Genomic DNA, 12,029 nt, shown 5'->3' with positions numbered 1-12,029 from the left:
TCTGCAGCCCAAAGCGGGCGGCCCCGGCTCCCAAGCGGGGGCAACTTCACGCGCTCAGATCAGCAGCGCTCACTCATTTGTGCACCGGGACTGTGCAACACGTCTGCACCCAGGCTGCTGGCGCCTGTAGGCCCCCAAAGTGCACGCACTTGCACGCCGTTTCTTTTGCCACTTGAGGTTTTACATTTCTAACGGCTCCCCAGGGTTTGCGGTGCGCCTGCCGGGGGACCAAAACCCTTGAGTATGCCGAGTTTAGGAGAGTCAGCAGCGGCTCGATGGCAGTGTGAGTTTGCTTTTTGGCTTCCAGACTCGTTGAAGAAGCCCTCGCAATGTCCCCGTTGGGCTAACTGCAAAGTCAGCGGTTTGGAACAACCAGCCGCTCCGCAGTGGGGCGGCGCGTGGGGAAGACGCGGCTTTCTATTCTGTAAATTAGTTTCGGAAACTTCCCCGTCCCGTAGGGTCACATGAGTCGACATTGACTCGATGGCAGTGGGCTGGTTTTGTGGATAGGACTCTGTGACAGCGATCCCAGCACCTGTGTCCTTTATTCACTGAGGGCCAGGCCATTGTCTCTCAGCGGGCCTGGGGCTGGAAAGGTCTTCTTGGGAAGGGGGAGGCCTCCCATAGCTGTACATACTCTCTGCTCGGGAGGGATCTCCTTCCAAGTGTCCCTCATAGACTTCCGTCTCTTCTGCCTGGGAGTTTAATTGACGATCTTTCTAGGAAAGGAGCAGGACGGTGGAGCCGAAGAGGCTTGCCTGTTGCTGGTTTCCGAGGATTCTGAACCCTGGCGTCCCCAAGTGAGCTGGGTAGAAGTATGCCACCGGGGGCTCAAGGCCATGATCTTAGGAAACATGGCCAGGCTTGTCTTCAGAGGCACTTCTAGGTGCTCAAACCAACATTTCAGTTAGTAGTCAGGGCTTCCTTGTCTGTGCCTTAGAACGGAAGCTAAATAACATCAAGTGGTTCACTGTGTGGCTGAGGGGTGGAGGGGAGTGTTGCTGTGGTTTGAGTCTCCAGACTTCTGTGAGACATGGATGGGTGATGGCCTGGGTTAGCCATTTGCATTGTTGCTGTGTGACCTGACCCGCAGCAAGGACTCTGCTTTCTCCAGCAGCCCAGTGTCTACTCGGGAACCAGACGGGCTTGGCACCAGGCAGTGGTCTGGCCTTGAGGTTCTGGGTGCGAGAAATCATAATACAGACATGGGATGGCCAACTGCTATTTTGATTACATAGGGGGCAAGGTCAAGGAGACGGGAAAAGCACGCTTATTCTCAGGACACTTTTGTTCAGGGGGACCTATATCAGTTTGAGGCTTTATCTCTGGAGACACCAGGTGTAAGCTTTGGGCTGAAATGGGAGTTGGAAGGATGTTCAGGGTAAAAGAGAAAACATTAGGAGTTCATCAAATATCTGTTGCCTATCCTTGGTCAGACAGGTCTAGCCCTAAGTGTCCAGTGAGGAGCAACAGCCTGGCTAGGGCTGTGAATGTGCAGAGCTCTGGGATGGGAGGGTGCTTGATGTGTAGCGAGCTCTGGGATGGGAGGGTGCTTGATGTGTAGCGAGCTCTGGGATGGGAGGGTGCTTGATATGTAGCGGGTAAAAAGAACCCAAAGATCAACATGGCTGCAGCACAGAGGTGAGGTACGGTCATAACCCGCCATATCCCCTCGCATCAATGCCAGAAGAGGGGAAGCAGGCAGAGATGAGGTGGGTGTAGCATAAGCCCCCAGAACATCGCAGCTCCCACGTAGATTTAGGCATCCCACTTTTCTAAAGATTTGGCGCTTGCAAGGTTCTTGACCAGCCCTCGGCCAAGCCCTGCGGTGTTAAAGGGGCAGTAGAGAGGCAGAGGTTGCCTATGATGATTTAGGAGTGATTTTTTTTTAAAGATAATTTCCCCCCCTAATAAAATGATTAAAAATAATAATTTCCCCTCAAACTTCTGCCTACCACCTTCAGCAGGGCATCAAAAGACACAAAGGTTCCTCTATCATCAGAGTGAGTTAGTTAATTGTGCCAACCTGGCCAATAAACACATGTAGGGCTAATTGAAAGCGGAGGGATAAATGGGTGGTGAGCCTCGCCTTTCTAGCTCTCAGGTCTCTTGCTTTGTGTTGGTCGCACCAGGGTGCAGCTGCCTTAGCAGTTCCCTGCTTCAGCTTGCAAGATTGACTTCCTACAAGACATTCCCAAGGAGAAGCCACATGGACCTATCCAGATGCAGCCCTGGGTGCTGGAGCAACCGTGTGGAGACCCCTGCTAGTGCTGAGATGCTTATTCATTCACTGACTCAGCTTTCCTCCTGCAGTTGGCATCATTGCCTCTGTTTTGTGAGGTGGAGGACTTTGTGGACTGGTGTTGGGTTAATGGGTTAATGTTGGACTTGTGGGCTTGGGCAGCATTGGGTTGGGATGTTTTCGTGATGCACATTTTCTTTACATAAAACTCACTTATACATGAGTTGCTGTGGATTTGTTTCTCTAAAGTACCCAGACTAATACACAAAGCTAAGAGGTTGATGACCAGAGAGGGTGATGAGCTGCTTAGGGCTGCACTGCTTGACTGTAGAGGAGGACACTGCCAGTACCCCCATGTCCCCTCCGTATAGGCCATCCTGGACGACACCTGAAGATCATTCCTATCTATACCTCGGGCAGCTTCCCTCTCCCTCCGAGGGTTTGAGAGAGAGCAGGCTGGGAGAGCTGGGGAACAGACAGGGCTCTCTGGACAAACAAAACCCATAGGATATGTAAAGAGCTTTATTTCAAGTATAATTGGCTTGTACAAGTCGGAAATCTGTAAGATGGGCCGGCTGGTTGGAAACGCAAGCAGGAGCTGAAGCTGCAGTCTTAAGGCAGAATTCCTTCTTAGGGCAACCTCAGTCTTTCTTTGAAAACCTCAAACTGATTGGAAGGGACCCACCCACATGACCTAGATTCTAGGGTAATCTTCTTTACCTAAGGGCCAATTGACTGCAGGTGTTCACCACAGCTACAAAGGAGCCACAGCAACACCTAGATTATGGTTTGATTAAGTAATGGGGACCGCAGCCTGGCCACGGTGACACAAAATGATCAGTGCCGCCTCCCCATCCCCACCTGTCCCTAAGCCCACGTTCAGAGTGGGTGCTAAGTACCCAGTTTGTTCACACGGGAAGAGCAGCTTGAAGGTACGGGCTCCTCGAGGCAGCCATTTAGAAGGTCCCCAGCAAACCCTGAGCTGAGGTGTCCACAGTGGAAACTCCATTAACACAGCCCATACTGGTTTTGACCTTTAACTTCCCATTATGGATTGTGTCCCTCAGGGGAAAAAAATACCCCCGTACCTTAATATAATCATGTTTGGAAATGGCTTTGTTAATGAGGTCATCCCAAAGTGGGGTAGATCCTAAACCTCAGCATTCCTGTGAGGTGTCCTAAGGGACACTCGGAGACACCCATATCTATCCACACATGTAGGCGGGAAGGGAGCAAATGAGGACTGGTTTACAAGCCAAGGAATGCTGAGGAAGCCCTGGGACTACAGACAAGAACTCCCCAAGCGCTGGTGTCTAGATTTGGACTTCAAGGCGCTAAAATGTGTTTCAGTCCTCTAAAGCCACCCCCTTGTAGTGTTTTCTGTTGTGGCAGGACTAGGTAACCACGGCCCTTCCCTGTGCCCTCACTATGCTTGTTGGGATCACGTCCCCAATAAAGCCTTGTTTTAGGGGGGCAATCAAATCAAGACAGGAGCCGTGGCAGAGCTAAAACTGTTAGGTCTTGACTCCTGGTCCTGGGATCGCTCTTCAACACTAGGGTTTCTCCAGCCCAGCACTTTTGGGGGCTGGATAAGCTGGTGCTGTGACAGCTGTCCTGTGTATTGTCAGCTGTTGACCCACTAGCTGGCAAGAGTACTCTCCAGTGTGACCATAAACAATGCCCCCAGGCAGCACCAAATGTCCTACGGCAATACTGTCCCTCATGGAGAATGGCTGATGCCAGCATCTGTCTCTTGCTTACTTCAGGCAAAGAATCCCAAGTCCTACTTGATCTTTAGAAAACCCAAACGAAAATGAAAGCCCTGGACGTTACCCCCACTCTCACTGCAAACCTTCCTCCCCAGCCCCACCAACACACATTACCCCAACTCTCACCGCAAACCTTCCTCCCCGCCCCCCCCAACACACACACACACACACAAGCCCTTGGGAGGCTGTGGGGAAAGTGCTCGACTGCTGGTGGGAAGATTGACAACCTGAACCCACCAACTGCTCTAAGGGACAAAGTGGTGGCAGTCTGCTTCTGCAAAGGTGACTGCCCATGGGGGTCAGTCTCCTCTGTCCTGCAGGGTTTCTGTGAGCCAGAATTGACTGAAAAAAGCAACGGGCTTTTGGTTTAGTCCCTAAGACTAATGTATTAGACACAAGTGAGATGAACACGACACCGGCGTGCTGAGGACAGCCCTGCTCCTGTGGGACCGCAGACAGCCTGCTCGCCCAAGGAAGCAGCTCGCCTGTGTTGGCCATTGGCTTCAGCTTGGCCTGGCCCATACCTACCAAGGACTGAGGGCAGAGCACCACGTGGCTGGGGTGTCACTGGCAGGTACCTGTGTGTGTGTATAATCCCCACGCCCCCACCCCCAGGCCTGCTTTCTAAGTAAGAGGAGGCTGGAGGACCTAAAGCAATGCTGAAAAGATGGATTTCTGGCTCTGGGGACAGAGCTTGTAAATCTCAGCTCCTCCATTTCTATCATCACCTCCACCCCCCGCCTCTTGCTTGTCCTCCTCTCAGCCTGGACTGGAAGGCTCCTGAGCTAAGAGGCAAGAAATGAGAAAACTAGGCCTTTTCTCCCCCCTAAATCCAGGGGTGGGTGACTGAGGTGAGTCCTACCCGACTGCCGAGCTGGGGATTGTGATTCAAAGAGGTCCCAGATGGCTGTGATTCCTCAGCAGGGGTGCTAGTCAGAATGTTTAGTAGCCAGACAGCGTGGGCTCTAAGGCAATCGAGTGGGTAAGTGGTTAAGTGTTCAGTGCTGAGTGGGCAGGCTGGCCTCACCCTGGCCTGGCAATCTGCTCACAAGAAGTCCCTAGGGAGCTGGTCTGCGCTGCGTGCTGCACGAGGTTACCTTGGGAGTTGGAATCAACTCTGTCTCTCAACAATGCTACAACATGGGTGGCGGGGCCCCAAGCAGAATGGATATGGGCTGTGGACAACTGCTATGGGGCTATGGTGTAAACCAGCTCATTGTCTACCTTGTCCCTAAGCCAGACCCATCCCTTGAAGTCTAACCCTTCCCATTCCCAAGCCCAACCCAGGGACCAGTCTTCTCGCAAGGGAGTACACCTGTAGGGCACTGTCGCATCCACGGGACCAAGGACAGGTCTGGACCACAGAGCTGGAACTCAGGACACAGAGGCCATACTAATACATTGCTGAGAAGCTAGTCCCTTGTCTGGATGCAGAGAACAAAAGGGCAAGAAGCCCTAGAGAGATGGAAGAGACGCAGTGGCAGTCCTGGGCTGATGCAGGGAGTTGGTTTCTGCAGCTGAACTCAACTCAGGAGTACTCGGGTCTCGGGGTGGGCAAGGAGACAGAGAGGGAAAGCCTCATCATGCTAGCACAGAAGGGCCAGGCAGGTCCTTGGCAGGGGCTCTGGTCTGAGGAATGAAGCCAGTCACAAAGTCACAAGGGCCCTCAAGTTCCAGTTTTGAATGTTGGGTGATTCAGACATGCCAGGAGCTAGTCTTGCCACAGCTGCACAGAACTCCCTGGGAGAAGCCCAGGCCGTGAGCCGTCTTCTTCAGGGCAGCCGGCCTGGGGAGAGGAGGGGAACGGCGTTTCAAACACGCATCTGTACCAGAGGGTTCTCTCGCTCAGTCCCGACTCCTGTTGTGGGTGGATTCAACGATCCCCATTTTACAGATGAAGCCAAGCCATGAAGCAGTGACAGCCCTTGGCCTAGGCTCGCATTGTCACACACCTGCACAACAGTGTCACCTGACTGCTGGGTGGTGGGTACCTGGTTCTCAGGTCACCCTGAGTCGGGACACCCCCTCCCCACTTCTTCACAGCTAACAACAACAGTGCAACCAGCATATGGACACAGATTTGGGTCTGTGATGGATGGAGGGTGATGGTTTCCGCCCTTGCCTTCCCCACCTCCCGACCCAGGATCCAGGATGCAGGGCCATCCCAGAGGAATGCCCACGGGCACGGGCACGAGACAGAGCTTTCCTTTCTGCCTGGACTGCTCTGACCTTTGTGTACCCCCAGGTTCCTCAACTAACTCAGTCGGTCGTGGTCCCAGACTCTGATTTGGCGGAAAGAAGTCCCGTTACAGACGGCCTTGCTTTGTCCATCCTTCTAGGCCGTGGAGCTGGAAGCTTCAGTAGATCTCAGCAGGTGAGAGGTGAATTAGGCAAACTCAGGACTGGTCTAGGGCGAGCCGAGTCCTGACCCTCTCTGGGAGGCCAGCGTGGCTTGATGCGCTTTTACTCACCCTCCCTGGGGGGAGCCAGGCCCGGGTTCCCCTGAGCTTCTGGCCTGGGGCTGCAGCAGGCAGGAGTACCAGGACAGGGCCCATGTGTCCCAGCCACCTACCCTTGACTACACGGCCTCTCCAGTCACTCCACCACTCCCCTCACACCACAGCCCCGAGCACCTACCGGCACGTTCCTTCCAGACAGCAGCTGCTGGGCTGAGGTGCCCTCTTCCAGGCGTCGGGCCCCCCGCCGGTAGGAGCGAGTGCTCTCAGAGCTGGAAGTCAGGGAGAAGCCACTGTGACCCATGTCCTGAGAGCCCCTCCATGGGGAGAGAAGGAGTCGGGGACGGAGCACGGCTGGGGGGTTAGGGGGAGCACAGGCCCAAAAGGAGCTGGCCTCCAGAGTACTCTGGGTAGAGCCCCAGGTCTACGTCCCCAGTACCCAAACTGACCAGTGTGCAGGAAAGGGAGAGGACTGGCCCTTAGACTGGGGTTAGGGGTAGACTAAAGGCCTCACTCAGCCCCAGAATAAGTCACACAAGTGGCTCTGTATCTTTTCTACTGTGACTTCAACAACCTGGATTCCAGGCACCTCTCGGCTCTCTAGGCCAGACCTGAGGGCAAGAGACTGTGTGGTGGAGAAGGGGTGCAGACACCCTCCACTTCAGAGCCAGCATCTCTGCAGCAGTCATGGCCTCAGAGCTGGGAAGTACCCTAGTATCCAGACAGGGACCATTTGGGGTGGGGTGGGTGGAGACTCAGAGAGGTCAGGGGACTTGCCCAGGCTGCACAGCTGGGTCCTCACCAACCTGAACCTAACAGGGGGATACATCTCCCCAGGAGTGGTCCCAGACAGCAGGCTGGGCAGAGTGGTGCTGGAGGGCTCCTGGAGGTGGTCCTCCCAGCTGGGTGGGGCCTGGCTGGGAGCCCTAGGTTCCAGGGGGCTTGTGAGACTGGAGGAGGAAGAGGCTGGGCTGTCCAGGCTCTCAGGGGTCCCAGGGGGCTCCAAGCTCAGGCTAGGGACTTCGGGACAATCTGGAACCAGAGAGATGGAGCCTGGTATTAGTCGATGGGTCTGTCTGATCTATCACAGCTCTCCCGCTCCCCACATTCCCCATGCGTTCGTCTCTTGGGTCATTCATCCACGACAGCCAGGGACTCACTGACTCACTACTTTTTTCTGCCAACTCCCTCTCCTCAGTCTGGACCCCGTTGCCCGTCCCCCAGGGGGAGCTCAGATGCTACTCCCCCTGGGAAACAATGTAGCCCCTGCTCCCACCTCAGCAGGACATACATCCTCCCTCCCTCTCACTCCTAGAAGAGGGTCCCCCACCCACCCCACTCAGTCAACAAATCGCTCTGGTGGATAGCCAGGCACTGTGGTGGGTGCTGGAGAAACAGCAGTGAACAGACACCAGAGGCACTGTCCCTTTGGGGTGCATAACCCATTAGGCCATTTTCCTCTCTCCCACTAGACTGGGTCAACTCTGGACGGCCTGGGCATGCACAGATGCCCGCAGGGCTTCCTTCCTCTTTGAGGGCCGCTCTGGGAGCCTGCCATCAGACAGGCCTGGGTTAGAAGCCCACAAAAGAGATTTGTCAGCTGGGCCGCCTGGGCTTGCTACTGCACATTTCCTTACCTGCCGGGGGAGTGAGGGGCATGGGGGTGGCTAACCCCCATCTGGCAGGTGGTTGTGAGGATGACAGGGAGGAGCACAGGAATGCTTTGCTCAGTGGCCCAGCACACAATAGGCCCTCAATGAGTGGGCTCATGACCATTCTTCTGGGTGCCTGCTCGTACCTCCACTGGTGGGTCCTACCCGCGCCTGGCCCAGCACCCGAGAAGGGTTTTTCACGGGCAAGGGTGGGGGGACAGTCTCATTTGAGCTCCAAAGGGCAGCTGGGCCCAAGCTGGCGAGGGTCTCGTAGGTCCTGTTGCTGATGTCCAGCCTCCCACTACCCCAGCATGCCTGGGCTGGGGGCTTTGGAGGGTAGCGCTGCAGGAACAAAAGGGCAAGGAGGAGAGCCTGGTTCCTCCAGGCCAGCCCCTCCCCATGCCAGGCCCAAGGCGGCACCCTGGGGTCCAGCGGCGAAGGGGCCTGTGGCGCAAGGGCTGCAACCCACCTTCTCCTCCTCATCCTCCTCACTGTCAGAGGCGGGTTCCGCAGGAATTCCCCAGGGGTAGTCCACGTGCAGAGGGAAGGTGAGGGTCCCAGCCTGGGCCTGCTCCAGCTACCACACACAAAGGCATGCCAGTTCAGTGGCTCAGGGGCTCAGGGGGAGGATGAGTTGGGGGCCCTCCTCCCCTCCCCGGGGCCTCACCAGCTCCTCACACTCCTTGTGCTGCTTCCTCCTGGCCACGTCCAGGGCACTCTCCCCGGCTTCGTTCACTGTGAAGGGTAGAGTTGGGGACCAGGCGCTATAGCTGGGAGCTGAAGAGGGGCTCTGCAATCACACTGTCTGGGTTGGAATCCTGGCCATGTGACCTTGGCCAAGCTACTGAGCCTTTATGGGTCTTCATTTTCTACGCTACAAAATGAGGTCACTCCTGATGGGCATGCGGCAAGTGCATGCACCATGTAGGCAGTTAGCAGGCGGTCAGCCACTCTCCCGTGCCCTGGACTCAGACTCGGCTGCTAGTTGTTGGGGAGGTGCTTTCAGAAAAACTATGGAATGTGACCCTTTCAGCAGTCCTCCTCTACAGACGAGGAAGCTGAGGTTGAGAGAGAAACTGAGACATCCTCAAGGTTACAGAGCTGGGTGGAGGCAAGCCCAGGTTGGAACTCAGGTGGGTCTCTCTGCTCTGCTCTGTGGGGGTGGGGAGGACCTGAGCGGGGAGGCGCCGGAGCCCCACCTGTGCCAGGCGAAGCTCTCCCTTTCAGCAGCAGCTTGAGGCAGTCGGGTTGGTTGTAGAAGGCAGCACAGTGCAGGGCGGTGTTTCCATCTGGGGCCTTGGCATCCAGGTGACCACTGGGAGGCAGTCAAGGAGGCAGGTGGGTGAGAAGGTCTGAATCAGGGAGGAAAAGAGGGAGAAGGAGGAGAGGAGGGTGGGGAGGCATGGGAGGTGCTGGGGAGAGAAGCAGGGGCTCTCACCCATTCTGGATGATGAAGTCCACCAGGGGCAGGGAGGCCTGGTTGGCAACTCTGACAGCCAAGTGCAGGGCGAGCTCTCCAGGTGCCTGAACACAGGTCCACACCTGAGTCTCACCCAGCGTACTGTCCCCAACCCAGTATGACCCTCTTGAGCTCCTGCTGCCCGGATGCCCCCAGCTCTGAAGCTGCCATACCCCTCAGAAAGGAGACTGGCCAGATGGAACCCCATCTTTAGGAAGAGGCTCAAGGGCTTTCCTCAGTGGGTCTTCTTCCTCTGGTCCCCAGTAGAGGGTGTTACTTACATTTGGAATCTTGGCCCCGGGCTCCTCCCTCTCGCTCCCTTCGCCCGAGAGCCCTCTCACCCCATGCTTTCAGCTGTCACGCATGTGTAGAAAGCTCCAAATCCTGACCTCACCGCTCACTGGACAGGCCCACCATGACCAGCATGCCCCACCCACTGGTCATGCTCTCCTCCTGTGGTCTGGTACACCTAGTTCAGTAAGGGCCCTAGGTGTTGCAAAGGGCGTGTGCTCAGCTGCTAAGCTGAAAGTGGGTGGTTTCAACCTACCCAGCAGTGCTGTGGAAGAAAGGACTGGCTTTTGTCAAGATTAGAGCCAAGACAACCCTAGGTAGCGGTTCTACTTTGTAACACATGGGGTTGCCATGAAGTAGAATGGCCTTGACAGCAGTGGAGGAACCCTGGTGCTGGGCTACTAACTTCAAGGTTGGCGGTTCAAACCCACTAGCTGCTCTGAAAGAGAAAGATGAGGCTGCCGGCTCCTGTGAAAAGTTAGACTCAAAAACCCTAGATAAGGTCCCTAGGAGGCAGAATTGATTCTATGGTAGGCGGTTTGCCAGCAAAGGGCTTTGGTTTAACCAGTCAGTAATGCCGGTTGATCCTGTCCTTCGTGTGTGGTGACCTTTTCTTTCTGTCCCCTCACTCGGCTAGATTCCCTCACTCACTTGTTGTTTCTGTTTCTGGAAGAGCCAATGCAGTGGCCTTCCCTGCTCTAATCAGCCGGAGGAAAAAGCCAGCGACTAACAGTTACTACGCATCTACCAGGCATCAAGCCTGTTCCCTGCCCTGCTCAGTTTCATTCTCGCTTCCACTCTGTGAGTGCTATTATGAATCCACTTTGCCAGATAGGGCAGGAGCCTGTTCTGGACCGTGCAGCTATGAGAAGGCAGAGGCAGCCCCCACCCATGGGTGTATGGGCAGAGGGAAGCCATAGCTAGTCCTGGAGGACCAGGATGGGGTGGGTTGAGGTGGGGTGGTCCCTGGAGGGGGTTCTCACCTGTCCCTCAGGCCCGAGCAGTGGTTGTCCAAAGTCTTGCCCGTTAGCAAAGGCCTCCAGGACCAAGAGGAGGTCCCGGTTGTGGATGGCTGTCCAGAGTCTCTGAGGCTCCGGGGAGGCCCTGCGAGCAAACCTGTGCTCCACATACTTGGCCACAATGTAATCCCGGCGGGGGCTCCTGCCAACACAACCACGGTCTCAAAGTGAGGGCTGGCTTCCCCACCTGGTCTCCCAACCCAGGCCCTGGGGAGCCCCTGGCCTGAGCCTCCCCTCGCTCCACACTTCCCACCCGCTAGCAGACGCCCCCAGCCAGGGCATCCTGCAGCTCAGCTTCCTCTTACATGTCACTCTCAGCGGAAGGCTTCGGGCAGCCATGGGAGGGTAGCTGGGCCTCCATGACCTCGTTGAAGCGAGCATTGCCCATGTTCAAGGCTATCTGGGTGGCAGGAGAATGGGGGGAAAGACTGTGTGGCTGGGGCAGCGGCCTCTGGTGGGACATGCCTCCACAAGTTCTGCCCATGGGCTGCCCACCCTGTCGAGGCCACCCTCTCCTTTCTGGGTCGGCCAGGTCCTGTCCCACCACCCAGCTCACTGGCCCGCGTCCCTCCAGGGCCTCACCAACAACTCGGAGGGGCCCAGCAGGTCCAAGGTGAGGGAGTGCATGCGTGAGAAGCGGACGCCCAGCTCGCGGTGGACGCCGGAGCACCGGATGCACGTGAGCACGCCCAGGTTGGTGCTGAGCCACGTGGGGTCTGCAAGGAAGAGCAGGTCGCCGTGGGGAAACAGTTCCTCCGCCCCCTTGCCCTCCCCGCGTCCCAGCCCAAAGACGGACCTGGAGCTCCACAGTCGCAGCACTGCCCGTTCCCGGGCCTGCTCTTCACCTCGGCCAGAAGCAGCCGAGTTTCTCCGTCCTGCCCCGCCCCACCACCACAGGGCCCTGGGCCGCCGCCAGTCTCCCCGAGGAAGGCGCTGCTCAAGGCTTCATCCTTGCTGTTCTGCAGTACCGATACCCACCTGCAGAGGGTGTGCGGGCGAGGTGGGCGGGAGAACCTAGTTGTGCACGCTCGCATCCCGCCCAGAGGCTGGGGGTTAAAGAAGGCTGGCTGTAGGGGCACTCACGCCTCACACTCGTGTTCGTCCTCCGTCTGGAAATGGTAGATCCGGTTGTCTGGGGGGG

General features: G+C 56.5%; 1 protein-coding gene across 4 annotated transcripts in view; it reads right to left on the bottom strand.

The window, feature by feature from the left end:
• Positions 1–5,379: 5,379 nt before the first annotated feature.
• The window catches only part of ASAP3 (ArfGAP with SH3 domain, ankyrin repeat and PH domain 3), a 41,342-nt gene continuing 34,692 nt past the window's right edge, over positions 5,380–12,029 (bottom strand). For all 4 annotated transcript variants that reach the window (XM_045298815.1, XM_045298816.1, XM_045298817.1 and 1 more), the window contains exons 13-25: positions 11,972–12,020; positions 11,685–11,866; positions 11,471–11,604; positions 11,194–11,288; positions 10,853–11,030; positions 9,558–9,643; positions 9,319–9,434; positions 8,787–8,854; positions 8,589–8,696; positions 8,266–8,461; positions 7,274–7,499; positions 6,649–6,739; positions 5,380–5,797 (exon numbers count right to left, since the gene is read on the bottom strand). In XM_045298815.1, coding sequence (XP_045154750.1) covers positions 5,723–5,797; positions 6,649–6,739; positions 7,274–7,499; positions 8,266–8,461; positions 8,589–8,696; positions 8,787–8,854; positions 9,319–9,434; positions 9,558–9,643; positions 10,853–11,030; positions 11,194–11,288; positions 11,471–11,604; positions 11,685–11,866; positions 11,972–12,020 — 1,604 coding nt within the window. In that variant the 3' untranslated portion in view covers positions 5,380–5,722. The remainder of the gene's footprint in view (positions 5,798–6,648; positions 6,740–7,273; positions 7,500–8,265; positions 8,462–8,588; positions 8,697–8,786; positions 8,855–9,318; positions 9,435–9,557; positions 9,644–10,852; positions 11,031–11,193; positions 11,289–11,470; positions 11,605–11,684; positions 11,867–11,971; positions 12,021–12,029) is intronic.

This window comes from Echinops telfairi, unplaced genomic scaffold (assembly GCF_000313985.2).
Source record: "Echinops telfairi isolate 266 unplaced genomic scaffold, ASM31398v2 ScPeMD7_7457;HRSCAF=8495, whole genome shotgun sequence".
NCBI lineage: Eukaryota > Metazoa > Chordata > Mammalia > Afrosoricida > Tenrecidae > Echinops > Echinops telfairi.
Note: the sequence above shows the minus strand (reverse complement) of the source record. Positions and strands in the feature narration are given on the sequence as shown.